General features: G+C 43.4%; 1 protein-coding gene across 3 annotated transcripts; it reads left to right on the forward strand.

The window, feature by feature from the left end:
- Positions 1-1,732: 1,732 nt before the first annotated feature.
- Positions 1,733-24,793, forward strand: FAM166C (family with sequence similarity 166 member C). Of its 3 annotated transcripts, XM_043987978.1 has the most exons (5): positions 1,733-1,969; positions 14,992-15,265; positions 18,308-18,420; positions 22,014-22,075; positions 24,610-24,742. In XM_043987978.1, exons 1-4 carry the CDS (start codon positions 1,896-1,898, stop codon positions 22,054-22,056), a joined length of 504 nt encoding a protein of 167 aa, XP_043843913.1. In that variant the 5' UTR covers positions 1,733-1,895; the 3' UTR covers positions 22,057-22,075; positions 24,610-24,742. The 3 variants fall into 3 exon arrangements, with proteins under 3 accessions (XP_043843913.1, XP_043843910.1, XP_043843911.1); XM_043987975.1 differs by lacking the exon at positions 22,014-22,075 and having other exon boundaries at positions 24,610-24,793; XM_043987976.1 differs by lacking the exon at positions 18,308-18,420 and having other exon boundaries at positions 24,610-24,793.
- Positions 24,794-26,147: the final 1,354 nt, after the last annotated feature.

Consider the following 26,147-nt stretch of genomic DNA (forward strand, 5'->3'; position numbering starts at 1 on the left):
TTTGACCTCACAGACTCCCAAAGGGTCTAAGAGACCCCCAGGGGTCCGCAGACCACACTTTGAGAACTGATGGGCTAGATGGCATGTAGGATCCTTTTAAAGTTTAGCTAAGATCCTATATTTTAATTGTAAATATTCAGGCTTGGGAGGCATATCTGTCTTCCTCAGTTAAATGTTGTCTTGTCTAAGAGAAGGGCTTAGACTAGATGTTCTCTCCAGGCCAACTCATGATTTCCAACTCAGCCATATTGTACATGGACACTGGACTGGAGAAATACTGGCCCAGTTTCTCTTACTGAGTACATTCTGAGAAAGGAATAGATGAAGCCCCGCCCTCCTAAGCATTTATTGGGACTATTGTAATTACAATAATCATTCACATCTTCCCATTGCTTTAAATTTTATACATAGTGCTTTCCTCAAAACCATCCTGAAGTATCACAGAATCACAGCATTTGAACTGAAAGGGATCTACCTCAGTAGCTATCTAATCCAAACATACCCCAAAGGAATCCCCACTATAACATGCCCTACAAGTGGCTGTCTAGTCTCTTCTTGAAGGCCTCTAAGAAGGGGGACCCCACCAGCTGTCGCTCAAGGCAGCCCATGCCACTTTGGGGACACTCCGATTGTTAGGGGAACTTTCCCCGACAACAAATCTAAATTTCCTTCTTAATAACTTTTACACCTCACTTTGGGTTCTGCCCTCAGGGGCCAAACAGAACAAGTGAGTCTGCCCCGCCTATGACGAGCTCAAGTACTTTTACCTCCCCAGTCTTTTCTCTTAAAACCTCTGAGGGGGCAGCTAGGTAGTACAGTGGATAAAGCACCGGCCCTGGATTCAGGAACACCTGAGTTCGACTCCGGTCTCAGACACTTGACCCTTACTACCTGTGTGACCTTGGGCAAGTCACTTAATCCTCATTGCCCCGCAAAACAAAAACAAAAACCTCCCAGTTCTTTCAAGCAATTCTCGTTTATCACGCACTAAAGACACTGGACCAGTTTGTAAGATTTCTTCAGCTCATCAATGCTTTTCTTAAACCCTTGATGCCAGAAGTGAGCACAATATGCTAACGCAGTCTTATTAAGACAGGGTTCAATGGGACTATCACCTGTCTATTCCTGGAAACTACACTTCGCTTAATGCCACCCAAGTTCCCTTTACCTTTTTTCTGTTCTCACGTTACACTAATGATTCACACTGAACTTGGAATCCACTAAAACTCTAAGACCATTTTCAGAACCGCCATCTACCCATGGCTCCCTCATCTTATATTTGTGATGCAGAAAACACGTTTACATTTCTCGTCAGTGTATTTCATCTTATTAGATTCAACACAATTTGCTAGTGGGTCGAGATGCTTTCAGATCCTGATTTGGTCATACAGTATGTTAGGTATTCTGGCCAGCTTTGAAGCATTTGCAGATCTGATGAGCGTGCCATCTATACAGAAACTCAGATTTAGAACCCAGGTTCTCATTCCAAAATGCAACACTTTTCCCACGAAAGATGGTTCTGGACCTTCGAGCGCAAAGCACATCAAGGCTAGGACGAGCCCGGGAGGCAGCAGGAGCTGGGGTACAAGACCACCTCCTCCCCGGGGAGGCATGCAATTTGCTGGTCGCCTTAGGGCTAGACGCCTGTTGCTGGCTTGGGTTGCTAGGGTCCCGAGCGCCGTTGCCCGGTGACGGGTGCGCTGTTTACTTGGTCGCTTAGATCGCTGGGGCAGGAGACCGGGAGGGAGCAAGGGACGCTGCTTCCTCCGAGTCTCAGCCTCGCGCAGGAACCTGGAGCGCGAGCCCGCCAGGTCTCCTAGTGGCCTTTCCTCTACCTAGCAGCCCTCTGCTTGCCAGCCGTCCCTGCGAACGACCTTCGCCTTCTCCTCTAGGCCATGGCCTCCCGCGGCGCGGGCACCCTGCTTACTGGCAACAATACGGCCTACGTGCCGCCCTGCTTAATGCCTGGGTAAGCCTAGGGGGTCTGCGCTTCTCCAGACGCATACCTCCCCGTAGCGAAATCCTGGGGCGGGACCGAGGATGGGTCTAGGGCCAGAGTGAAAGGAACAGGTGTACGCAGAACATCAGAAGTCTCGGGGTGATACCCGACAGAATGCTGCATGCCAGGGATACCAGAGTTCAAATCCTGCCCCTGGTGCTTGCTGTGCAACCAAGGGCAGGCCTTTAACATCTCTGAGCTTCAGTTTCTTCAGCTGTAAAACGGAGATAGTTACACCTGCCCCAGTACCTACCTCTCGGAGTTGTTGTGAGATTCTACTGAGATGTTGTACTATGTACTCTTTGCTAAGTACCCTATTAACGTCAGTGGTTGTTCATATTTACTACTCAGGTCACAGAGCGGACTGATTCTCCCAGGCTGCTCCAAGAGCTGGAGCCAGGAGGTAGAAAACAAATAGGGTTCCTGCGACTGGCATTAGCTAACGCCTGGGGGCGGGGGAGCGCGATTGCGAGAAATCAGTTTCAACCAAAAAGCGGTGAAATGCATGGAAATAGACAAAAACAAAAACAAAAACAAAAAACGCTTCCTTGTCCGCAGATGGAAAAGGAGCTAACTAGATCCATTCTTCAGAGGACAGATCATTCTTTCCTCCAGTCCCGGCTTTCCCATACTTTAAAATTTTGGTTTGTTACAGTTATACATGGACCCTTGAGATCTCCTAGGAGAGGAGGGGCCCTGACATAACAAACCTGGTCACATTTACATCCTGGAAAGAAAGAATCATAGAAAAGCCCAAAATGTTAAAGCCGTGGGGAGAGCGTGTTAGAAGCTGCCTCAGAAGCTGCCTCATCCAAAATCACATATTTTACATATGAGGAAACTGAGGCCCTGGGAGTAAACAAGTAGACACTGTGGTAGGGTGCAGAGTGAGAAGTATGCGGTCTTTGGGTACCTTTACCTTAGTCTGAACCCCTTTACAGAATTGGACTCAGTCTTCCCTAAGAGTCTTACAAGACTTTATAGGCCTTTTTAGAGACAAGCAGCCAGAATTCTGTTTATGTATTAGAATTTTTTTTTAAAGGATCTACCTATCTTTTCTCTCTTTTCCATTTTCACCCAGGCAGGGCTTCAGTTCAAACACTTGCCCGATTCTCCTCCCACCTTCCTCCTACTTGCTTCCATGTACTCCTCCTGTTCTACCCAGGGTCCCCACTGCTGTCCCCTCCTATTCCTTTAGCTCAGCACTTCATATCACCAGCCTGTATGTGCAGCCAGTGACAGAGATCCAGGGACCTCTTTGTGAGGCCTTGTCCAAGGGCATCATTGTGATCTCCAGCCCGATGTAGGCCTGGCACACTAGCAATTAGATTAAAATCTGATTTTATTAAAAGGGGGGAGAGTAGACTTAAAGAAAGAATGCAGATGAGGCAGCTAAGTGGCGCAGTGGATAGAGCACCAGCCCTGGATTCAGGAGTACTTGAGTTCAAATCCGGCCTCAGACACTTAACACTTACTAGCTGTGTGACCCTGGGCAAGTCACTTAACCCCAATTGCCTCACTAAAAAAAAGAGAGAAAGAAAGAAAGAATGCAGGGTTTGGAATCAGAGGACCGGGTTCAGGTCCTTACTCTGACTCTTACTAGCTGTAATCTTGGGGAAATCTCTGAGTCAGAGTCTCCTCCTCTGTAAAGAGATTTGAAATAACCTCTAAGGTCCCTCCCAGCTCTAAATCCACAGTCCAATGAATGTCCATTTAGAGTCTCCTAATATCATAAACTTAAAATCTAAGGGTCCTCAGAGACCATCTAGCCCAACCCTACATTTTACAGTGAAGAGACTGAAACTCACAGAGAGGTGAATGATTTGCCCAAGGTCACAAAGGCAGTAGGTGGCAGAATCAAGGATTTGAACCAGGTCTTCTGGCTCCAAATTCACTATACTCTTTTGGAGTTTGGACTTGAACTTGTGTGTGATGGGGAGCCATTGTAGGTTTTTGAACAAGGAGTGACATGATAAAAATATTGTTTTAGGAAAATATCAATCTACTCTAAATATGAAGGATAGATTGGAAGGGAAAGCACATAGAGGTATTAGTAGGAGGTTTTTGAAATGGTCTAGCCATGAAGCTATAACTAATGGTTTGATCTAGTTTAAGGCAGGTCAAGTGACTTGCCCAAAGTCATTGCTTTTTGCAATTTTACCCATTGTTGGGTGCCCAGCAACCACCTCTTAACTCACACAGACACACACTGGCTTTTGGTCTTTTCAGGAGTGCTGACTTCCAGGCTTAAAGATCAAAGCAGGCTAGAATTATGGGGGGCAGCATAAAGAGTGCTTTTTCCTCTCCTATTTCTTCTAAAAAGATAGTGGGATAGTGCAGTTCTCAAACTCACCTTAAGAGGCCTTTGTGCATTTCTCAAGTCACTTTCACCACTGCCCTATCACTAGCCTTAGACAATTTGTGTAATTGACAGCACCTCTTAACTGCATTCTGGACTTGGGGAGCAACTCCACTTGAATCTAGTCCATCAGTGTGCCAGATACCATGCTACCCAGGCAATGGAGATGCCAAGACAAAAATGCACATCCTCCAGTATCTTCTGGAGGAATTGCATGGATTGTGCAGGATACTGCTATACTAGGTGTGAATATAGTCCCTTCTGTGCTTTAAGCCCTCATTACCTCTCTCGTAGACTATTGCAATAGCTTTCTGATTGGCTTCCCCACTTCCATTTCCTCTCCTTTGTCATCCATCCTCCAAACAGCTGGCATACTGCTATTTCCAAAGCCCAGTTCTGTCCATCCTCTTCCTCTGCTAAAGAAACTTCAGTAATTCCCCATTACCTTTAGGATCAAATATACACTTTTCTGTTTGGCAGTTAAAGCCTTTTGATGCCTGGCTGCAGACCATCTTCCCAAGCTGCTTATGCATTTCTGCTCCTGTCATACTGACCATTCGCTTATCCCCATACACAACCTTCCATCTCCCATATCCCATCTTCCATACCTATGTGCCAGCAAAATGTCTGGCACCTAGTAAATGCTTAACAAATGCTTTTCATTTATTCATTCCCATCTTCGTGTCTTTGCAGAGACTGCGACTCAAACCTGTCATGCTCCCTCCTTCCCTCTGATGCTTTGAATCCATACAGAGCTCCTTTTAAGGTTTAACTCAAGTGCTCTGACATCCAAGGAGTCCCCCAGTTGTCAGAGCCTCTCCCTCCCCCAAAGTTACTTTGGATTTTATTTTCTATGGATTTTGTATTTGAACCCAGATTCTCCCATTCTAGAGACAGCATTCTTTGCATTGTGCAACACTGCCTCCTGCTGAAATCAGAGGTCTAATCCAAAAAAATATGTATTTTTTTGCCCAAACTTGCCCACGTACATATTGTTTTCCTCCAGTAGAAAGTACGTTTTTTGAAGATAGGGATTCCTTTGGTTTTTGTCTTTGTATCCCAGTACCTAGAACAGTATCCTGTTCTAGAATAGGGATTTGGTTTAACATTGCACTGATATAAGGAACTGCACCCTCCTCTCCCTATGCAGGTTGGTGCTTTCTCTGGCATGTATATAGTCTTAGGGAATTGTCTTCTATCGCACCGATGGGTGAAGGGACGTGCTGAGGGCCTCCCAGGCAGCATGAGTCAGAGGCATGACTTGACTCTAGATATTCCTGATCCCGGCACCAGCTCTCTAGGGGTTTAAAGGAATGGAATGGAATGACTGGAAGGGCACACTTGATGGGAGTGCTCAGATGCCTTCCAACTCGAAGATTCTCAGGCTCAGTTCCTCCATTCTCCCCCCCCCCCCGCCCCCGCCCCCGGTGCCGGTGCCCATTCCAACCTCGCCATTTTATCTTAAAGACTGCCGAAAAATTACTTTTCCATTTGCTCTCAGCAGTAAGTATAGGAACGAGAAGGGTGGGCTGTTGAGGAGGGGAGGAGGGGAGGGAACTGCTGAAGATGAACAAGTTAATTAGTTAATAAAGCTACAACCAGTGTCCCCGATGGCTCGTGGTCACAGTAATTAACGTTAGATGTTAGCTCAGCGAGGAGCTGGCGCTATTAAGAAGGAAGGGGGGCGGGGTTGCAACAACCCAGTCCTAGTCTGCGGAACCACCACCAGCAAAAAGATTATTCCTCTCTGGTGCCTTGCCATGGCGGGTAGGGAGGAGGGTGTAACTGAGAGCTGCATACAAATGCCTATAGAACGTTTTCGGTCCTGCTCTATGAGGCATCATACTCCATTGCAGTAGAATGGAAAGGGTGCTATATTGGGGGGTCAGAGGACTTGGGTTCAAATCTACTCTGTCACTAACTACATCATTTTGGGTCAATCACTTCCCCTCTCTGAGCCATAGTTTCCTCATTTGTAAAATGAGTGGGTTGGGACCAATGACCTCTGACACATCTATAATCCCAGGAGCTGCATCTCTACTCGGTAAAATTAGCAATCAATCAACAAGCCTAGCCAAAATTTGTCTTCAGAAGGGTCAAACCATCCTCAGGTGCACATTGGGGAATAGCTTCCTGGAAGGTTCTACATCCCCTCTAGGCTGAGCAAGCAGCAGGGGCTCAAGCACACTTCTCTAAGGGAGCACACTGGCATGTGTGAGGAGCTATAGAGATGCTCTCCCAGCAACCCCAGGAGGGAAGCCAGAGAGCATCCTGGGAGGAGTGTGGAGGAGAGAAGGCTTCAATTTGGATGCAAATGTTCTGCCATTCGATGTGTGGGAAAGCAATGTGCAGAGGAGGAACAGAACCGAGAGTTTGGGGGTGGTTACAGGAAGAATAACAAGAGCACCTCCAATTTCTATTGCACCTTTCTCTGGGGACAATGATGAATTACCAGAGGAGCTTTGGGATAAATGAGGAAAAACTCACCACTCATAGAAGACCTAGGACGAGTGAGATAACTTCTGGCTGGTCTTCCTACGTTTCTGCTGACGTTGTTCACCCCCGAAACCCCCAACTGACATCACCCCACTCCCTTGTGGAGGCAGAGAAAGAATTGGTTCTTTAGATTAAATGTCTATTTCTGGTTCTCTAGCCCTTTGTGGTAGCATTAACCTAATCAGAAGCAGAAGAGAATTCAGGCCTCGCCTACAGTCTGGGGCAGACATAGGGAGAGTTCCCGGCAGAAAAGTACCCAGGATGGGGAAGTCAGGGCTTAAACCCAGGTGTTGACATTGAAGAGTAAGGTGTCCCACTTCCTTTTGTGGTCCAGAGACTGTTGTTCTTATGCTTCTTGTCTTCTCGTCTTCTGCCAGCCATACTCCTAACTAACTGGGGTTGGGGTAGGTGGGGAAAGCAGGCCCTTGGAAATGGATGGAGGTCGCTGTCAGAAAAGGTCAGGGAACTCAGCTTCCTTATCTACAAATTGGGGTAAAAATACCTGTAGTACTGATCTTATAGGACAGTTATGAGGTTCAAATAAAATAATGTATTTACATGTATTTAAGCTTTAAAGAATCATAAAAAAAGAAAAGGCCAGGGGAGAAGGGAGATAAGATGGGTCACCCCTGTTCCCCCCATGACTGAATCTATGGGTAGTCTGTCTCACCTAGGGCCTGCTTGTCTGTATTCTTTCTGCCTTGAAAGTGCTTTTCCCCTTACGTCTCTCACCATACTCTTACGAAGTTTCTCTCAGCTATGGTCCCTCCCAGGTCTTGTCCTTTTTTACTTGCCCTTTCCACTTTCCAGATCTTTGTTGATGTCATCTATGGATACCCAGGCCACTCTCCTGCCTCTTTTAATAAATCCAATAATGGCTCATAGTCATCACCAGCACCCCAATCCCTCAGCCCTCCTAATACCCTGGAATCTAGCCTTCTTAGCCTGGTCAACTTCCATGGTCTGCCTTTTGTTTCATAATAATGAGAGTGTGAGAAATGAAAACCCGTGTTTAAATCAAGCCTCTAACTAGTTTATGAAAAGGAAGGTGTGATCTTGTAAAGTCAAAAAGATTAAAGAATGAGGAGAGACATTGAAACCTGGCAGTGAGGAAATATATGATGACATTCAAGAAAGAGTGTTTTTGTAATTATAGAGGCAGTAAAAGTTTCCAGGAAATTCTGAAGTTTGGAGGAAACAGAGGCAGTGGGTTTTGACTATTTAATGAAGATATTTGGCCAGGAAAGGAGAAAATAGGTTGGTAGCTAGAAAGGACTCTAGAGGGTGGGTTTTGTTTGTCAAGACAGAATTTCTGTGTGTCTGTAGATGGATACACTGGAGCCAGTGGAAATAGAGAAATTGAGATAATTGGGAAATGAACATTTTCCATGGGGGAGTGGGGAAGGAACGTGTTCAAAGATTAGAAGGGATGAGAGCCAAACACTAGCCACTGGAGGGAAGGATGAAGGTTAGTGTATAGACATAAGGATTTACTGAGGTAGACAAGAGGGTGAATCAATAGTTCATGCTGGATAACTTCAATCATTTTCTTCAAAATAGGAAATGAAATCATCTGCCAGGAGCGAGGAAAAGGGAAGGGGATATTTGAGGAAAAAGTGGAGGCTTAAAACAGCCAGGTCAACAGTGGTCAAAAGCATCAGGGAGACAAGAGAAAATGAGAAAAGGGCCTTTGGATTAGGACCTTGTGATATTTGAGGATCAGTTAGTTTAAAGAGGAGATTGTTTAGCCTGATGAAGACATGGAGAAGAGACATGATAGCTATCTTCTGGTATTTGAGAGGGCTGTCACTGGGAAGAAGGATTAGACTTGGTCTGTTTGGCCTCTGAGGATAGAGTTTAGTAGCAAAGGATGAAAGCTGCCAAGAGGAAGATTTCAGCTCAGTATAAGAAAAACTTCCTAGCAATCAGATCTGTCCCAAAGTGTAAGTGGGCTGCTTCAGGAGCTATCAATGGGAGAATAGCTCTTATTCTTATAAATTTTAATCCGTTTCCTAGATATCTTAGAAATGAGATGTCAAAAAAAACCCCCTTTCTGTAAATATTTCTTCCCATTTACCTGCTTCTCTTCTTATTTTAGCTGTATCTGTGTGGCACTGGGCAAGTCATTTAATCTCTCCATGCCTCCAGATAACTCTTCTCTCTAAAACCAGTTTTAAAGACATACTGAGTGTTAAGGCAAACTATGCATGCTCAAAAACAAAGTTGTTGTTCACTCCTTTTTCAGTCATATCTGACTCTTCATGATTTCATTTGTGGTTTTCTTGACAAAGATATTAGAGTGGTTTGCCATTTCCTTCTCCAGTTCATTTTACAGATGAAGAAATTGATGTAAATAGGTCAAATGGCTTGCTTAGGGTCACATAGCTTGTAAGTGTATGAAACCAGATTTGAACTCTGGAAGATAAGTCATCCTGATTTCAGACCTGGCACACTATCTACTGTGCTACTGAGCTGCCCTAAAAGCAGGGTTATACTTGCTAAGATGTGGAACCTAGAACTGGATACTTAAGGTTCAGTTGCACATATTGCTTCATTTTAAACAATGTTGACATAGAAGATAATATTTGTAAAGAAAGACTCTATGGGGGCAGCTAGGTGGTGCAGTGGATAAAGCAACTGGCTCTGGATTCAGAAGGACCTGAGTTCAAATCCAACCTCAGATACCTGACACTTACTAACTGTGTGACCCTGGGCAAGTCACTTAACCCTCATTGCCCTGCAAAAAAAAAAAAAAAGAAAGAAAGAAAAAAAGAAAAAGAAAAAAGACTCTTTTTATTCACACCTTTCTTCTCTTCCATCACCAGCACGCCAGCTACACTCTCATAGAAACTCTACTAACAACTGACCAATGTTGCCAACCAGTTCAATTGAAAAATCTGCCAGATAGAAGAATAGTAGCATAAGGGAAGAATAAGTTTAAATCAGAAAACAGACAATACTGTAATGAGAAGCAATATAATGTCTGTTTCTGCAGAATGGAATGGTCTATGATGGTTTTAGGATGGCTTATAATGTATATGTCCAGTAATCATCATTTTCAAAGAGTCTGTCTTTGTGCTACAAGAATGCAAACATTATTAACATCTTGATTATGTGATTATAAAGCTGATGAAGTATGATTACTGGCTACCAGTGGGGAACAAAGGAACTACTCTGGTTTAGTGTACATAATAGAAATGATATTATAAAAGTAAATAAGCATCTTTTGGGAATTGGTTTGCAGTAGAAAGTCAAATGCCTGTGACAATTTGGAAATAATTTGATGACAGGTTGAGAAACTGCTAGAACGCATACACTTTTAGCTTAGTCTAAAATGAATCACTACACAAATACCAAAATCTCAAATTCATTGTGTATATGGTCATGATGATTTTGCTGCAGAAACAAATCTACAATGCTTTGAATGTGCACATGCTTGTTTGTCAGAGAAAAAATATATGTTTATAATGTAATTGGGTAATTGAGGATGCCATTAAAGAATTATTTACTGTGAACTGTGAGAAAATAATGGGTTTTGGCAGATACTCAAAGGCCCACCTGGAGAGTAATCTAAACTGATTGAATTAAGTGAGAGTGATTGACTTTGCTGATTAACCTACTTAAAGTTAATTATACTGTAACCACACCTGGCTGGCCCTTAAGGAGGTATTGTTCTCAGAAGCTAAGGACTTTGAACTCAACTGGAGACCACCTTCAAATCCAGTGAACCAATGGATTTGGATGATGCCTACCAATCAGCTTGAAGCAGTGTGTAAGGACCGCCTCTGCTCCAGACCTATAAAAAGCTTCCATACTCAGTTTGAGGGGAGTTCATGGTTGAAGCAGGCTCACAGTAGAGCACTTGAGGAAGAACCCGACCAGGCTGGAACTCTAGGCTAGATAGGCCTTTTCTTAACTTTCTGAACTCCACGTGTTCTCCTTTTACTAATACCTAGTATGCTCTAGTAAATGCTTAATGCCCAAAGACTGGTGATAAAGCTTCTAATTTAAGGCGACCACACATTTAGATTTTAAACATCACAGAACCCTTTGGACTTTTCTTCCTCAACCCCCCATGTGTTCTCAAGCCATTAAATGGAAACCATTGACTATAACTCCAAGTTATATTTATGCAAGAGGCAGCATGTATAATGAATAGAAAGCCAAGAAGATCTAGGTTCCAGTCTCCCCTTTGACAAATACTGCCCGTGTGATCCTGGGCAAGTCACTTAATTCCTCAGTGCTCTAAGCAACTGTCTCAGTAGAAAAGATGTCAATCTGTGCTGATAAAGGAAGTTTCTTCACTCAGAAGTTCCTTATTAAGTATAAAATGCCAAGAAATCACAGCTCTAGTCCCTATCTCCTATAGCATTTATATAAAAATAATAAATAGCACTTTGAGGTTTGTAAAGCACTTTCTGGATGTTATCTCATTTGATCCTCAAAACAGCCTTGTGAAATAGGTGCTATTATTTCTCCCATTTTACAGATGAGGAAACTGAGGGCTCAGAGAGATGAAATGACTTCCTTATGGTGTTATGGATAGTGAGCGTCAAGGGTAGGATATAAATCCAGATGTCCTTACTCCAAGTTCAGTACTCTTTCTCTTATGCCATACTGAACTAAGGAGTTCCAACGCTACTTAGCTTCTGAGATCAGACAAGAATAGGTACATTGTAGGTGGTATGGCCATACACTACCAGGTGTCTACCACTGGGTAGTGCAGTAGATAGAGCATTGGACCTGGAATCAGGAGGATCTACATTCAAGTTCAGCCTCAGACACTTTACTAGGTATATGACTATGGGCAAGTCATTTAACCTGTTTGCCTCAATCTCTTCACCTATAAAATGGGGATAATAATAGTTATCTACTTCCCAAATTTTTGTGAGGATAAAATAAGATAATATTTTTGAAGTACTTTCAAGCCTAAAAGCACTATGTAAATGTTAGATAACATCATTATTACTTATTCTTCACATTAATAAAAGGGAGGAAGAGGAAGATCTTAACTGGGGTAGGTCCTGAGGCTCCGTCCTAGATCCTCTTCTCTACCTTCTCACTATGCTCTATTTTTCCTTAAAATAAGATTATACTTTAATAAATGAAATCCATATTTTAACAATTTATTATTTTTATGTTTGGAAATTGTTTAATACAATTACTTAATAAGTACTTATAAAACAAATTCACTGAATGAAGATTTATTAAGCACCTAGTATAGTCAGGCACTGTGCCAAACTCTGGGGAAACTAAGAAAAGCAAAAGACAATCCCTGCTCTCAAGGAACTCACAGTCTAATGGGAGAGACAAAATGCAGACAGCCATGTACAAACAAGCTATAGATGGGATAAATTAGAAAGAACTAAAAGAGGGAAGGCACTAGAATGAAGGGGGATCAAGAAGGGCTTCCTGTAGAACATGGGATTTTAGCTCAGATTTTAAGGAAGTCAGGAGATGTAGGAGGCAGGGAGTCAGGAGTTTCTGCTCCTGTAACTTTCTGTGGGTTGAGGTAAATGGTTTTCCACACCAGAATTCTGACCTCTAAAAGGAGTCAAAGAAATGAAATAAAACTCTTAGGAAATGCCACCTGACCTCAGAAGATCTCTCAGAGATTTGTACTTTGTACAAAAATGACTCCAGTAAGTACTGCTGATAAAGCCTGGCTTTCACCTTATTAGGCACTCACAAATGTAGGAGTGATACGATACTGAATTACAGAAAGGAAAATGGGCTTATCTGGGATGAACTAGGACAAGAAGCAATTGAAAAGTCTAAAGTGTATAAACCATGTTATGCAGTAGACTTGAGCAGGATTTACTACAGAAGGTATTGGATGGGAATGTGAAGACTGAATGACATTATATAAAGCTTTATAGGGAAAATCTACTAGTACCTATAACAATTTTGGATTGGCTTCCAAGATAGTAAATAATACTAGCTCACATTTATATTGTGCTATAGTAAAGTACTTTATACACATTTTCTCATTTGATGTGCTGCTATCATTACATTTTATAGATTAAAAAACTGAGATTCAGAGAAATTATGCAATTTGTCAGTTTTCCTATACTTTATTACCTGGTGACCTCCTTCATCTTCCATGGATTCTATGATTATTTTCATGCATATTATTCTCTGTCCTGTGTTCCATTCCCATATATCCAACTGCCTGTTGGACATTCTGAATCATATATCCTATAGACATCTCAAACCTGAAACAAAATTCATTATCTTTTAGGGAAGCAGCAAGGTGGATACAATGGATAAAGTGATGGGTCTAAAGTCAGGAAGATCTGAGTTCAAATCCAGCCTCTCAGACACTTACTAGTTATGTGACCCTGGGCAAGTCACTTCACATCTGTTTGTTCAGTTTCTTCCATTGTAAAATGAGGATAAGAATAACACTTACCTTACAGGGTTATTGTCATGATCAAGTGAGAAAACATTTGTAAAGTGCTTGGCACATAGTAGGTACTATATAAATGTTTATTCCCTCCTTTGCTCCTTCCCCCCCAAACCTACCATTCTTCCAAACTTAACCATTTCCAATGAAGGCACCACCATGCTTCCAGTCACCCAAGTACACAGTTATGGAGTGATCCTCCATTGCTTACTGTGCCTCACCCTATATGTCTAATCATTTGCCAAGTCTTGTTGATTCTACCTCTATATTTCTTGTATCTGTTTCCTTCTCTTTATTCAGAAAACCACTACTCTGGCTCAGGGATTCTTCACCTTTTGCCTGGATTAGTGCAATGGCCTCTTCTTTGGTCCTCTTTCCAATCCATCCTCCACAAAACTGCCAAAATGGTATTCCTAAAGCACAGGTTTGACCGTGTCACTCCCCTGATCAATAAACTCTGGTGGCTCCATATTATTAGCACTAGGATCAAGTATACACTCCTTTGAATTTTAAAGTCCTTGTTGATCCAGCTGTAACCTACCTTAAACATTACTCCACTTCACATACTCATCTGTTCTGCCATATTGACTTTCTTGCTGTTTCCCATATGTGACACTTTATCTCTTGTCTCCATGCCTTTGTTCTAGCTGTCCCCTATGCCTAAAATGCACCCCCTCCCCATCTCCATCTCTTAGAATGCCTAGTTTCTTTTGAAGCTCAGCTCAAGTACCACCCCCCACATGAGACCCTTTCTGATTCCCCTTATGGCTGGTGCTTCCTCACTCTACCTATCTTGTGTTTGCTCTGCACATGTTTTAGATATTTGTACGTGTTAGCTCTCTTTATAGGGAAAAAACTCCTCAAGACCAAAGACTGTTTGATTTTTGACTCTAGATATTCTCAGTGCCTCCTATAGTGTTTGGCACATGCTACAATAGGTGCTTACTTAATGCTTTTTGATCAATTAATGGATCAATGTAGGGTTTCTGGAGTATTTCCCTGGAGGAGTAGAGGTAAGACCTCCTGCTAAGAATAAACTCCAAGGTTCCTTCTGCTTTCCCTCCTACCTAAAAGAACAGCTGTTTAGGCCACCCTAGAAAGCCTCTAAAGTACTCCCTAAGCTGACCTAGCCAGTTGTCTACATCACTGGTATCAAACTCAAATAGTAATGAGAGTCACTAAGTTGTATACAAGGATCCCTACATGCTACAGATTGACATAGAAAACCACATATTAACATTATTTATATTTTTATTTCTTTTTGATAAATATTTCTTAATTACATTTTTTTTTGGTGGGGCAATAAGGGTTAAGCGACTTGCCCAGGGTCACACAGCTAGTAAGTGTCAAGTGTCTGAGGCTGGATTTGAACTTAGGTCCTCCTAAATCCAGGGCCAGTGCTTTATCCACTGCATCATCTAGCTGCCCCCTCAATTACATTTTAATCTGGTTCAGACCTCCGGTCTACCTCCATCCAGAAGTCACAGGATCCTTCCTTCTCATTGACTCATAGATCTAGATATGAAGGAGACTTTAGAGGTCATCTAGTCTAATCTCCCAGCCCCATACAGACGAGCAAACTAAAAGTTAAGTTGTTAATTGCAGTTATTAAAGTAGTAGAACCAGGACTGAAACTCAGATCCTTTTACTTTAAATCCAGAATTCTTTCCACAACACTGCACTGCCTCTGTTGCCCCATGAATTACCTCATTGCCTTCATGTCTTCTTTAGGTATCAGGGTCATGTTCCAAATGTGGCCTTCTCCTTTGGGGATACCTACGGCAATGCCACCTATAAGTACTTCCAAGATTGCAGAAATTCAGCCCTGGATACAAGCTATAGTCCCTACAGCAAAGGGGGCCAGTTCCCAACGCTTTGCTCTCCAAATCCCAACCTAGTATTGGGTTACCGCTCCCATGCCTGGGACCGCTGGCTACATACACCTACCTATACGCGCTATAACCTTGACTGCAACAGATCTACAGAGCTCAAGCAATTCTATCAGGTGAGCTGGGAATTCACTTTGGGAGAAAGGTGTGGCCACTCCAAAAGAGCGCTGGGTTTGGAGATAGAAGACTTAGGTTTGAATCCTGGCTCTGAGTGTGACTTCATTCAAGGTCCCTTCCAGCTCTCAGTTTATGACCCTATGTACTTCTACTCTGGCCGCAGTGAATTCTGCTGCACATTGTGGTGGTTGGGAGAAGGAACTCATTTCCTCAGAGTTATCTTTTGGGGTTCCAGATGTTTCTGAGTCTGCAGGCCCAGGCTAGATCCATAAACCTGGCAGGATGAGAGGGACCAATGGGAAGAGGGTTGAAGAATTTATCTTCTCTATCTTCCTTCATAGTCTCATTCAATAGTTTCCCAAAGTCCGAGGGAACTTTCTTGGGGGCCTCAGGTCTCTATAGTGGCCTGTTGAATGTTATATTCCCTCTGATGCCATGATAAGGTATGGATGGGGCCATTCTGGAATCAGGAAACAACCCCTGAGTGTCCATACTTTTTACCTATCATCTTGTCTCCAAACTGGACAAAATAGGACCAACTCTTGGTGAGTTTGCTGACAGGCTTTATTGAAGGATTCATGGAGACAGAGAAAGCTATTTAAGTCAATATCTGGACCTAAGCAATCAGAACTAACCCCCTTGGCTTCAGGTATGTCTTGACCTTAAAGAACATAATACTTGCCATAATCAAATCAGGGCTCCTCTTATAGTAGAAGAGCCCATCCCGTCAGGTGGGTGGGAAGTGGCAAAGGATCACATGTGAAGTGTCTTGACTTCAGCTCTGCCCAGGTGGAATTCACCCTACAGAGTTATTTTCTCTACTGGAGTCATATACTTGGCATATTCCAAGGGCTGGGCAGTTCATGCAGGCCTCGATTAAGTGGCCTGGACCTGCTTCCACAAACCCTCTGCATTCCTCAGGCCTTATGTTCAGTGTTATGCCAAGAAGACTCAAATTCCCAGTATTCTTTTATTTTTTTAGTAAGGCAACTGGGGTTAAGTGACTTGCCCAGGGTCACACAGCTAGTAAGTGTTAAGTTTCTGAGGCTGGATTTGAACTCAGGTACTCCTGACTCCAGGGCTGGTGCTCTATCCACTGTGCCACCTAGCTGCCCCCCAGCATTCTTACAAGTAGAAATTCAACTTAAAGATATCCAGGTGAATTCTGCCTTACTCAAACTCTAGTTTAATTCTGATCCAATCCCACATATGGCCTGGGAAGTGGATCCCTACCCTCCATTATCTCTAATTTAGAGAATCCTTGATAACAGACTACATATTGAAGTGACCTCTAGAATCCTGGTCCAAACCAGAACCCTAGATCTACCATTAAATAGGCCTGAACTCCCAGCATGACCATGGAACTAACTTGACCTTCTTGCATACTTGGAAGGCCTAAGGACAGTCTGGATTTCCTGAGGACTATCTGGATAAGGTTTCCTGGGTCTGGCCTGACCAAGGCCCCAGAGTGGAGTAGACTAGAATTGAATTGTTTTCCATGGGAACCACACTGAGGGTGTTCATCATCTGCATTCTCACCCAATAAGCTCACCTAGTTCCAGAATAGCATTTGGAAGTTCATACTCATATAGATGGGATTTAGGGCTCAGATATGAACCAAGACCCCTGAGTTCCCTTCAGGTACCATCCTGATCTATCTGAGACCCTCTAAATTAGGGATGGCTGAACTCTGGAATTCAGCTATGACAACCTACACATTTTCTTCCTCTTCTTTGTTACTTTCCTTGTTCTTAAGTCCTTACCCTAAGTTCCCATTGGTTAAGGGCCTCCAATATGTCTCCTTGCCCCCACATATCATTGTTTTCCTTCTTTCTTTCTTTCTTTTTTTTGCGGGGCAATGAGGGTTAAGTGACTTGCCCAGGGTCACGCAGCTAGTAAGTGTCTAGTGTCTGAGGCCCTGAATCCAGGGCTGGTGCTTTATCCACTGTGCCACCTAGCTGCCCCCACTACATATCTTTTTTTTTTTTTTTGAGGCAATTTGGGTTAAGTGACTTGTCCGGGGTCACACAGCTAGTAAGTGTTAAGTGTCTGAGGTCAGATTTGAACTCAGGTCTTCCTGACTCCAGGGCCAGTGCTCTCTCCACTGCACCACCTAGCTGCCCCCATATCATTGTTAATGTGGATCCTGTGGGAAGGACCAATCAGTCCATCACTGTAAACAAGAAGGCCCTGGGCTGGGGTTTTTTCCTTCTTTTTTGAGGTTTTTCCTTTGTGCTCTGATTCTTTTTTCACAATATGACTGATGCAGAAATTTGTTTAATGTGATTGTCCATATATAACCTATATCAGATTGCTTTCTGTTGTGGGGAGGAGGGAGGGAAGGTGGGAGAAAAATTTGGAACTAAAAATCCTATGAAAACAAATGTTGAAAACTATCTTTGCATGTAACTAGAAAATAATAAAATACTCTTATTTAAAAAAGGCCCTAGTTGGGAGAAATATAGCTAGCATACTCTCTCAGGGAGAGAGCTAGTGCTACCCTAGGGGAAGGACTTCAGAAACTCCTGTCCTTTCTTCCCTCCCCATAGACTAGCCCTCTCAACCCATAATGCAAGGTGACAATAATGTATACATTTGTATCTCCCCTATTCCCTGGAGAATAGTATTTTCTGAGTTCAAGGGGATTGGATGTCCACCTGAATTAATTGGGTGTAATTGTCAAATGAGGCCATTACTATCAGAAATTTCCCAAAACAGAATGGACCTGAAATAGGATGAGGGTGACCAGAAAGGAAGCTCCCTTGGAAAAGACCTTGCTTCTCCCCAGCCTCAGGTTCAGATGATTGGGAAAGACCCAAGTTGAGAAAGATGCTGGTACCCTACTATTCTCTGTTCATATGGGCAGAATTCTGTGACCCTCTCCCTGGACACATGCCACCTGGGGACATCAAGGAGTATGTTTGGTGGTACCTCTGGGTGAGGTTCCCCCAGGCACAGGGGCACAGAGATTGAGTGCCTGTAGGCCATGCCTGCCCTCTGACTGACCCCTCTGCCACCGCCTTCCTTGGTTTGAGCTATAGCTGGTACAGATGCACCGAGAACATTACCGAGACAAGACGGGCACCATCAACCGGGTTCCTTACTTTGTGCTGCCTGTGAAGGAGAAGGATCGTTACCCTCTGCCTACTGATCTGTGAGTACCACTCCTCTCTGGTCTACCCCACCTTAGTCATTGCATCTGGGATGCTTCTCAGGAATACTCTATCCCACAATTCTTAGGAAGAGGAAATGAAGCTGAGGAATGGAGGAGGTTCAGGATAAAGGCAGGAGGTTTTATTCCTTCAAGCTAAGAGGCTATAACACCAAGAGAAGAGTTCAGGCTTCCTGAGTTTCCCTGATGTCATGGGGCAAGGAGTCTATGTTTCTGTCCCTCTAAAAGTATTCTAGGTCAGAGATCTTACCAACTAGTGCTGGTGGAGGGCAGCATCCAGAGGAAGTCTGCACACAGGGTAGTGTCCAGCATTTTTCTCCTCTTTAAAAAAATATAAAAATGTGTATATGTGACATGTAAAATCTAACTGTGATGTCTAAAAAATCTAATGTGTGGTCGCCTTAAATTAGGAGCTTTAGCACCAGTCTTTGGGCATTAAGCATTTATTAAAGCATACTAGGTATTAGAAAAAAGAGAACACATGGAGTTAAGAAAAGGCCTATCTAGCCTAGAGTTCCAGTCTGGTGGGGTTTTTCCTCAAGTCCTCCGCCATGAGCCTGCTTCAACCAGGAACTCCCCTTAAACTGAGCTTGGAAGCTTTTTATAGGTCTGGAGCAGAGGCGGTCTTTACACACTGCTTCAAGCTGATTGGTTAGTGTCATCCAAATCCATTGGTTCACTGGACTTGAAGGTGGTCTCCAATTGAGTTCAAAGTCCTTAGCTCCTGAGAACAATGCCATCTTAAGGGCCAGCCAGATGTGGTTACAGTATAATTAACTTTAAGTAGGTTAATCAGCAAAGTCAATCACTCTCACTTAATTCAATCAGTTTAGATTAATCTCCAGGTGGGCCTTTGAGTATCTGCCAAATCCCATTATTTTCTCACAGTATTTGTGTGTGTGTGTATACACACACACACACACACACACACACAAACACATATACTTTTTGATGCTTTTAAAAACATCCTTGCCACTTCTGAATGTCTACACACACACACACACACACACACACACACAGAAACACATATAGACACACCCCTATGGAACACTCTCATAATGAACAAACTGGCTATATCTGACAGCATCTGCCTCATTTCTTACCTACAAGCAGCCACTTCTCTGCTGTTTAGGGGATGGAGGCAAGCTTCATAGCCAAAAACATTTATTAAACACCTGCAGTTTGCATTGTACTGAGGTGCTGGGGGAGATGTAGCATTTACATGAAACAGATCCCTGACCTCACCAAGTTTATACTCTAATGAATACAGTATCCCAATTGCCCTACTGCTCTTAGACCCCTGAGGAATGTGTTGAGAGCTTTGCTGTAAAGCAAAGCTTCCTCTGCAGACCCAATGATTCAGACCTATAATTTCATACTTATGGTGAGTTCTCCTGCAAGAAATTCCCTCTACCAATGCAGATGACACCTTCCAGATAGTTTACAGTTTTAGCGAGTTGCCTGGGGGCCCTAAAGGTTTGAGTAACAAGCCCAGGGACAGCCAGTCAGAGTATAGTGTCCAAGCCTCTGATGCTGTGTCAGGGGAAGGTCTTGCCTACCCACTGTCCTGGGTTACCTCTCTTTCTCATACCTCCTACTATTTCTGATTCTGCTTTTACTTGCCTTTGGAGACAACTGAGACAAACTGATCCTGAGCTTTGGACTATGGGGAGGGAAGCCTTTGCCTGTCTTCTGGCCTGGGTTGGTCTGGCTTCTCTATTTTGTCTTCAGAACACCTCCTTCTTCATGGAGCTTCTCTCCTATCTCCACTTTCCCAATCCATAGCCTTCCAAGGACTCTCTTTCTATGCCTTGCTCTATGGCTGGGAGGTGTCTCCTTTGTCCCCCTGTCAAGTTCAACTCAACTGGGAAGAGCCATGTAGCGACTAAGGGTGCCAAACTAATGCTTGATTGACCATGATACCCAGATGGGTAATGACAATACAAAATGAGATTCGATGAGGCCCAAAAGATATCCACATTTCTGCTTAGTTGGGGCGAGTCCTTGGCTGGGGAGGCAGGAAGGTGATGGTGGAAATGAGAGTCAGTGAAGGCTTAATAGAGTTGGGCTAGAAAGGATAGGTTGGAATTTAAGAGAGAAGGAGATTGATTTCGAGTGAAAGTGAATGAAGACGTGTCTCCCTGGTCTGAGTACTCCACTGAGGTCTGGGAATAGTTTAGTTAACCTGGGTCAAGATGGGTTGTGGTCAGGATCCAGGGTTTTTAACCTGGGACCCTGTCTCTTTCCACAGCATTGCACTCTCTTGGACTTTCTTGACATATATAGGGGAAGGAGCCCTGTTCTTGGAGTCAAAACAGTTGGGTCTGCATGAGCTCTTCCATCAACTCTGTGACATTGGACAAATTACTTTCCCTCATTGGGCCTCAACTTCCTTTAAGATCCTTCCCAGCTGGAAAACAATGAGCCCATGGCTCTCTAATTCTCCCACAGAATTCTCCCATCCCCAACTTCCCTCCCCCACTCCCAAGGAATCAGGCAATGGCAGTGGTCAGATACACAGGCCAAGGAGATGAAATCACCTCATCCAATGGTCTAAGTCCTGTCCTAGGAACAGGGTTTTTTTTTTTTTAATGTTTCTCCTCTTTGTTTCTCTTAAGGCCAAGATGGTGAGATGTGAATAGGGTGAGGCTGCCCCAGGTTAAAAAAGAAACAAACAATGTTTATAGCTAGTTCGACCCTTGCCCTGTTCCATTTCCAATTTTACAGGTGAGGGGATGAGGCCTAGAGAGAGAGAATGATTGATTAAGATTATTCATCATTTGAATCCAGATCTTCTGACTCCAAATGCAGGGACCTTTCCATTAGGCTGTGGTCTTGTTGTTAGGTCAGTCCTTTGTCATGCCCTACTCTTGATGACTCCCTCACAGCCTAACAAATCTCCCCCAACATGAGTAATGGGATGAAATCAGAATAGAGTGATTATTAAGGGCCTTGAGGAATTCTAATCCATCCTCATTCCTGTTCCATTCAATATTTATGTAAATACCTATTCTGCAAAAGGTATTGAGCTAGATAAAAGGGACTCAAATAGAAAAATGAAAGTCCCTGCCCTCAAGGAACTTACACTCTACTAGGATAAGACAACACATGCACGAATTATTAAGCACAAAACATACATAAAGCAGATACAAACTAATTTCAGGGGTCAGGAAGCACTGACAGTTGTGGGAATCAGGAAAAGTCTCATTCTTGAGCGGGGTCTTGAATAAAGCTGGGAATCTTAAGAGACAGAAACAGGAAATAAAGGAGTCTTGAAAGGGTGGCCAAACAGAATTACTATCCTGACTGTAGCTGGGTAACGGCGCAGGGATTTATGGGCTGAATGTCTATTTCTAGAAGCTTCTGGCACATTCCTTTCTCCTCCCTGCTGCCTACTTCCCCACCCCCACCCCATGCTGCTTTCCCTGAATCATTGTCCATCCTCCTAGGCTCAGTCCCTACGGACCCTGGGCACAGTATGTCTCTGTATATGCACCATGCTCACCTCAGGTGGGGTTGCCCCCAGCTTTTGTCCTTGATCTGCTGACAACTGTATCTACTTTTCTGGATTTTAGGAGCAGCACTCAGAACCCGGAAATGGTGCAGAATTTAAACTAATCTCCAAGGCCTTAAAGAGGTTTGTTGGTCCTTACCTAAATAAACCAACTACCCAGAACAGTACTCCTCAATCATCCCCCAAAGGGTCCACTGAGCCAGAGGCCTATAGGGATCATTCCTGAAGGCTGAGCAATGTCATCTGCTCCCGTAGAAGGTGCGGCCGTGGCCAACATACCCTAAATTCCCTCTCCTGTTGTGTGTCACATCTTCCCCACTTTTCCAGGTGAGGGAGGATTTGGGTGGGATAATGGGTGGATGGGTGGGTAGAGGGAAGGGACAGGGAAGTGGGAGGTAACATTGCTTAGAACATCCCAATGGAAAAAGTCCCATTGTGTTTACTCCCTTGTCCCTCCCCTTCTGGAAGTTTGAGCTTTAGGTCAATGCTGCTCCCCTCCAGGAGAGAATGGGGATAATGCAGGTGGGGGGTGGGGTGGGGTGGGGGAGATGACACTTTATTCCACTCAACCTCAGAAAACCGCTGAATTTTCATATACTGGGTGCCCCCTAGTGGTGATAGTCAGCTAGACACTTGGTATAGCCAAAAATCTTTTATAAGAAAGAGGACCGGAAACAATTAATTAACAAGATTAAAGAAAGAATAAGACACACAGGAAGGTAGTGCTGAGTGCTGGGAAGTGGGATCTATTGTAACTTATTACTCATGGAGAGTTTTTGCTTCATTAAGCAAACATATGCATACATACATATACATATATATATATACACATATGTATGTGTATAATGCAGATATGTATATTTATTCAAAACACTCAATTGTAGGAAGTTTGTGCCCAATGGACTCTGACTGGTAGGCAGGCATGGGAGGATGAGAAGCAATCCACAGAGCTGTCTCCTGCTGGCCACATTGAAAATATCTTGCCTCCCAGGGACCTGTGGTTTTGAGGATAATGATTAAAGAGCATATGACAATAAAGCCTGGGGGGGGGGCGGGGGAGGGGAGGAGAAGATCATGAGCATTTATTTATATAGTACCTATTATGTGATTCTTACAACAATCCTATAAGGTAGATACTATTATCCCCATTTCACAATTGAGGAAAGTGAGGCAAATGGCTGCTAAATGATTTGCCCAGGGACACACAGCTAATAAGTATGTGAAACCAAATCTGAACTCAGGTCTTCCTGACTCCAGGTCCAGTGCTCTATCCACTGAGCCACTAGCTGCCTACATGATACCACCTTCCATTTGTTTGGGTCTTTAGTTTTCAAAGCCCAATACAGGTGCTGTCTCATTTGATTCTTACAACTTTGTGAGGTAGATAGTATACATATTATTATAATTATTACCATTTTACTGATGAGTAAATAAAATCAGATTAGGAAAACAAAATGAGTTACCCAAGATCACACAGTAAAGAAGTGATCCAGGAACCTTGACAATGATCCAGGTCTCCTCAACCCTAGCCAGTGGGGTGCTGGAGAGAACTTTTACTAGCTCCTGAAAGCTGATTGTTAAAATTTCAATGTAAGCACTGACACTTCAGAAATTGGCAAATGCTACAAATCAGAGCTTATTTTCTTGTTTTTTGTTTTTTTGATTGTCAAGATTTAAGAAAGTGATGGAGAAAATGTTAATTATTTTGATAAAACTTAAAAGGGTTTTATACATTTTTCCCTCCTGGAGAGTTGGTTGTTAAGTATCTACCAGCCTACTCCATTCCTAGCTCATTGCACTCAGTGTGCTGTTGTCAGCCTCTTTTGTTGTTTATTTCTTTTTCTGACTGTGTGTGTTTTGGAAGAGACTCTGTGGAGCAGTGAGTGTGAATGAGTGTACATTTGGAAAACTGTGGGGTCTCCTCGAGGGTTTGCAAGAAATCACTCTGAAATCAGCTCCCAAATGAAGTCCAGATCACCAGACAGGAGTCCTCCAATGGAATGAGGAGCATTGGACCTTCACTCAACCTGCTTTTTCCACCAGAAGGGAGTCTCACAGCTCCTGGATACACCCCCTGCCTGCCAGAACTACAAGGAACAGGGGCATGGAGGGGCAGAGGAGAGGCACCTCACATTCAGGAGCTGTAACTTCTCTAGTCCTTGTTCTGTCAATAACTAGTTGTGTGACCTTGGACAAATCACCTTACCCCAGTTCACTCATCTGTTAAGTGAAGGCTTGGTTTAGCTTTCTGAGGTCCCTTCCAGCTCTAAAATACTGTGATTTTAAGTACAAAGTGTCATGTCAATTTAGAGTGTTAGTGCATCAGATCCTGGGTCTAATTGGTCAGACTCAGATTCATCTAAAAAGATAGTGTAACCATGAGTCTGGCATCCACACTATCTGAAGAATGGGTCCTTCTCACTTGGTAGTTTCATGGCAAAGTCTCTCTCTCTCTCTCTCTCTCTCTCTCTCTCTCTCTCTCTCTCTCTCTCTCTCTCTCTCCCTCCCTCTCTCCCTCCCTCCTCTCTTCTCTTCTCTTTTCTCTCTCCTCTCCTTCTCCCCCCTCCTCTTACCTTCCCCCATTTTGATGAATGGCTTTTCACTTAACATACTGCCCAGACCTGTCCTCATTTCCCTTCTTCTCCTTTTTTCCACAGACCACCGTTGTCCCCGAAAAAAAAGTGGCACCTGTTTAGAATGGCCCCTGAGAACCTGAAGACACACCAAACATTCCCATCTGGGAAAAGGGTCTCCACACAGGAGAGATATGTGAGAGATTGTTACTTTGAGTACAGAGCTTAAAGCCAGATCATTGAAGCCAGCAGGATCTTGGTGCCAGGGACCCGGATATTCTGGTTCTTAATAAAATGTTTAATTCTAAGTTTCTCCTTCCTTTCTTCAATGGGAGGGAATTTCTTGTCAGGATCAGCACGGGGCTCTTAGCCATGCACAATCTGGGTATGACCTGAACTGCTTGTAGCAGAGTTCAAGGATGCCCTCATCACATCCTATCTGGAGTGTTATATTTGGTTGGGGACAGGGGCAAGCAAGTCTAGACAATAGTGATTAGGATGCTGAAGGGTCTGGAAGCTGGGTCATATGACGATCAGTTGAAGGAACTGGGGGTTTTTTAGCTTGAAGAAGAAGAGACTATGAGTGTTGGAGAGACACACATGCTCCCCACCTTCATCTATATCAAGGGTTGTCTTGCAGAAGAGAGATTAGACTTATTCTATGTGGTTCCAAAAGGCAGAAATGGGACCAACTGGTGAAAGTTAGATTAGGAAGGCCATTCTAATGCTGAGAGCAGAGCAGGAATGAAATGAGCTGCCTTATTGGATAGTGAATTCCACATCACTGGAATTATTTACACAAAGGCTATATGACTAATTGACAGGGATTTCATAGAATGGAATTTCTGCACTGACTTTTATGGTCTCATTTCTGTTTTACTGTTAACAAAGCATGGTATGGCAGAAAACACACGAGATAGAGAATCAAGGCAGTGGCTGCAGTGAAAAGAACACTGGCTCTGGCATTGGATGACCTGGGTTCAAATCCTGCCTCTGACTATTGTTTGACCTTGGGCAAGTCACTTAACTGCTTTAGACCTCAGTTTCCTCATCTATAGGAAGAAAGGAGGGGTGAGACTAGGACTAGATAGGTTCTGAGGTCCCTTCTGTCTTTAATGTTCTAGGAAGTTACAGTACAAATAAAGAAATGCAATGGATCTTCTCCTGATTCCCTGGGCTTTCTCCATTCAGCTTGTGTGGGGCAGAGCAGAATCCCTGGGAGGGCTAGGATTCTAAACTTCTATTGACAGATGGCTCACACCCAAAAGAGCCCTTCCATTTGCTTCAGATCAAACAGATACTCTAGAATTAGATAAGTGAATTGAAGAGTGGAAGGAGACTAGTAGGGAAGCTTTCTTAGCCATTATTTATATGTTAAATATAGAACAACAAGATGATAAAATTAGGGAAATGTTCATAGTTTCCCAGGGCAAATGAAAGGACTAAGTCATTGCCTAGAGATAAGTGTGTGTGGAGTGGAAAGGGAGATGGAAAGTGTGAAGAATTGAAAGAAGAATCTGTATTTAACCAGCCTGTCATTATATAGTCCATCAGGCATCTAGTATGTAAGACCTTGTCTAAATCAATCACAATGGGCAGGGAAAAGACATATACTTCCCCAG

The sequence above is a fragment of the Dromiciops gliroides genome, chromosome 2 (genome assembly GCF_019393635.1).
Source record: "Dromiciops gliroides isolate mDroGli1 chromosome 2, mDroGli1.pri, whole genome shotgun sequence".
In the NCBI taxonomy this organism is placed as follows: domain Eukaryota; kingdom Metazoa; phylum Chordata; class Mammalia; order Microbiotheria; family Microbiotheriidae; genus Dromiciops; species Dromiciops gliroides.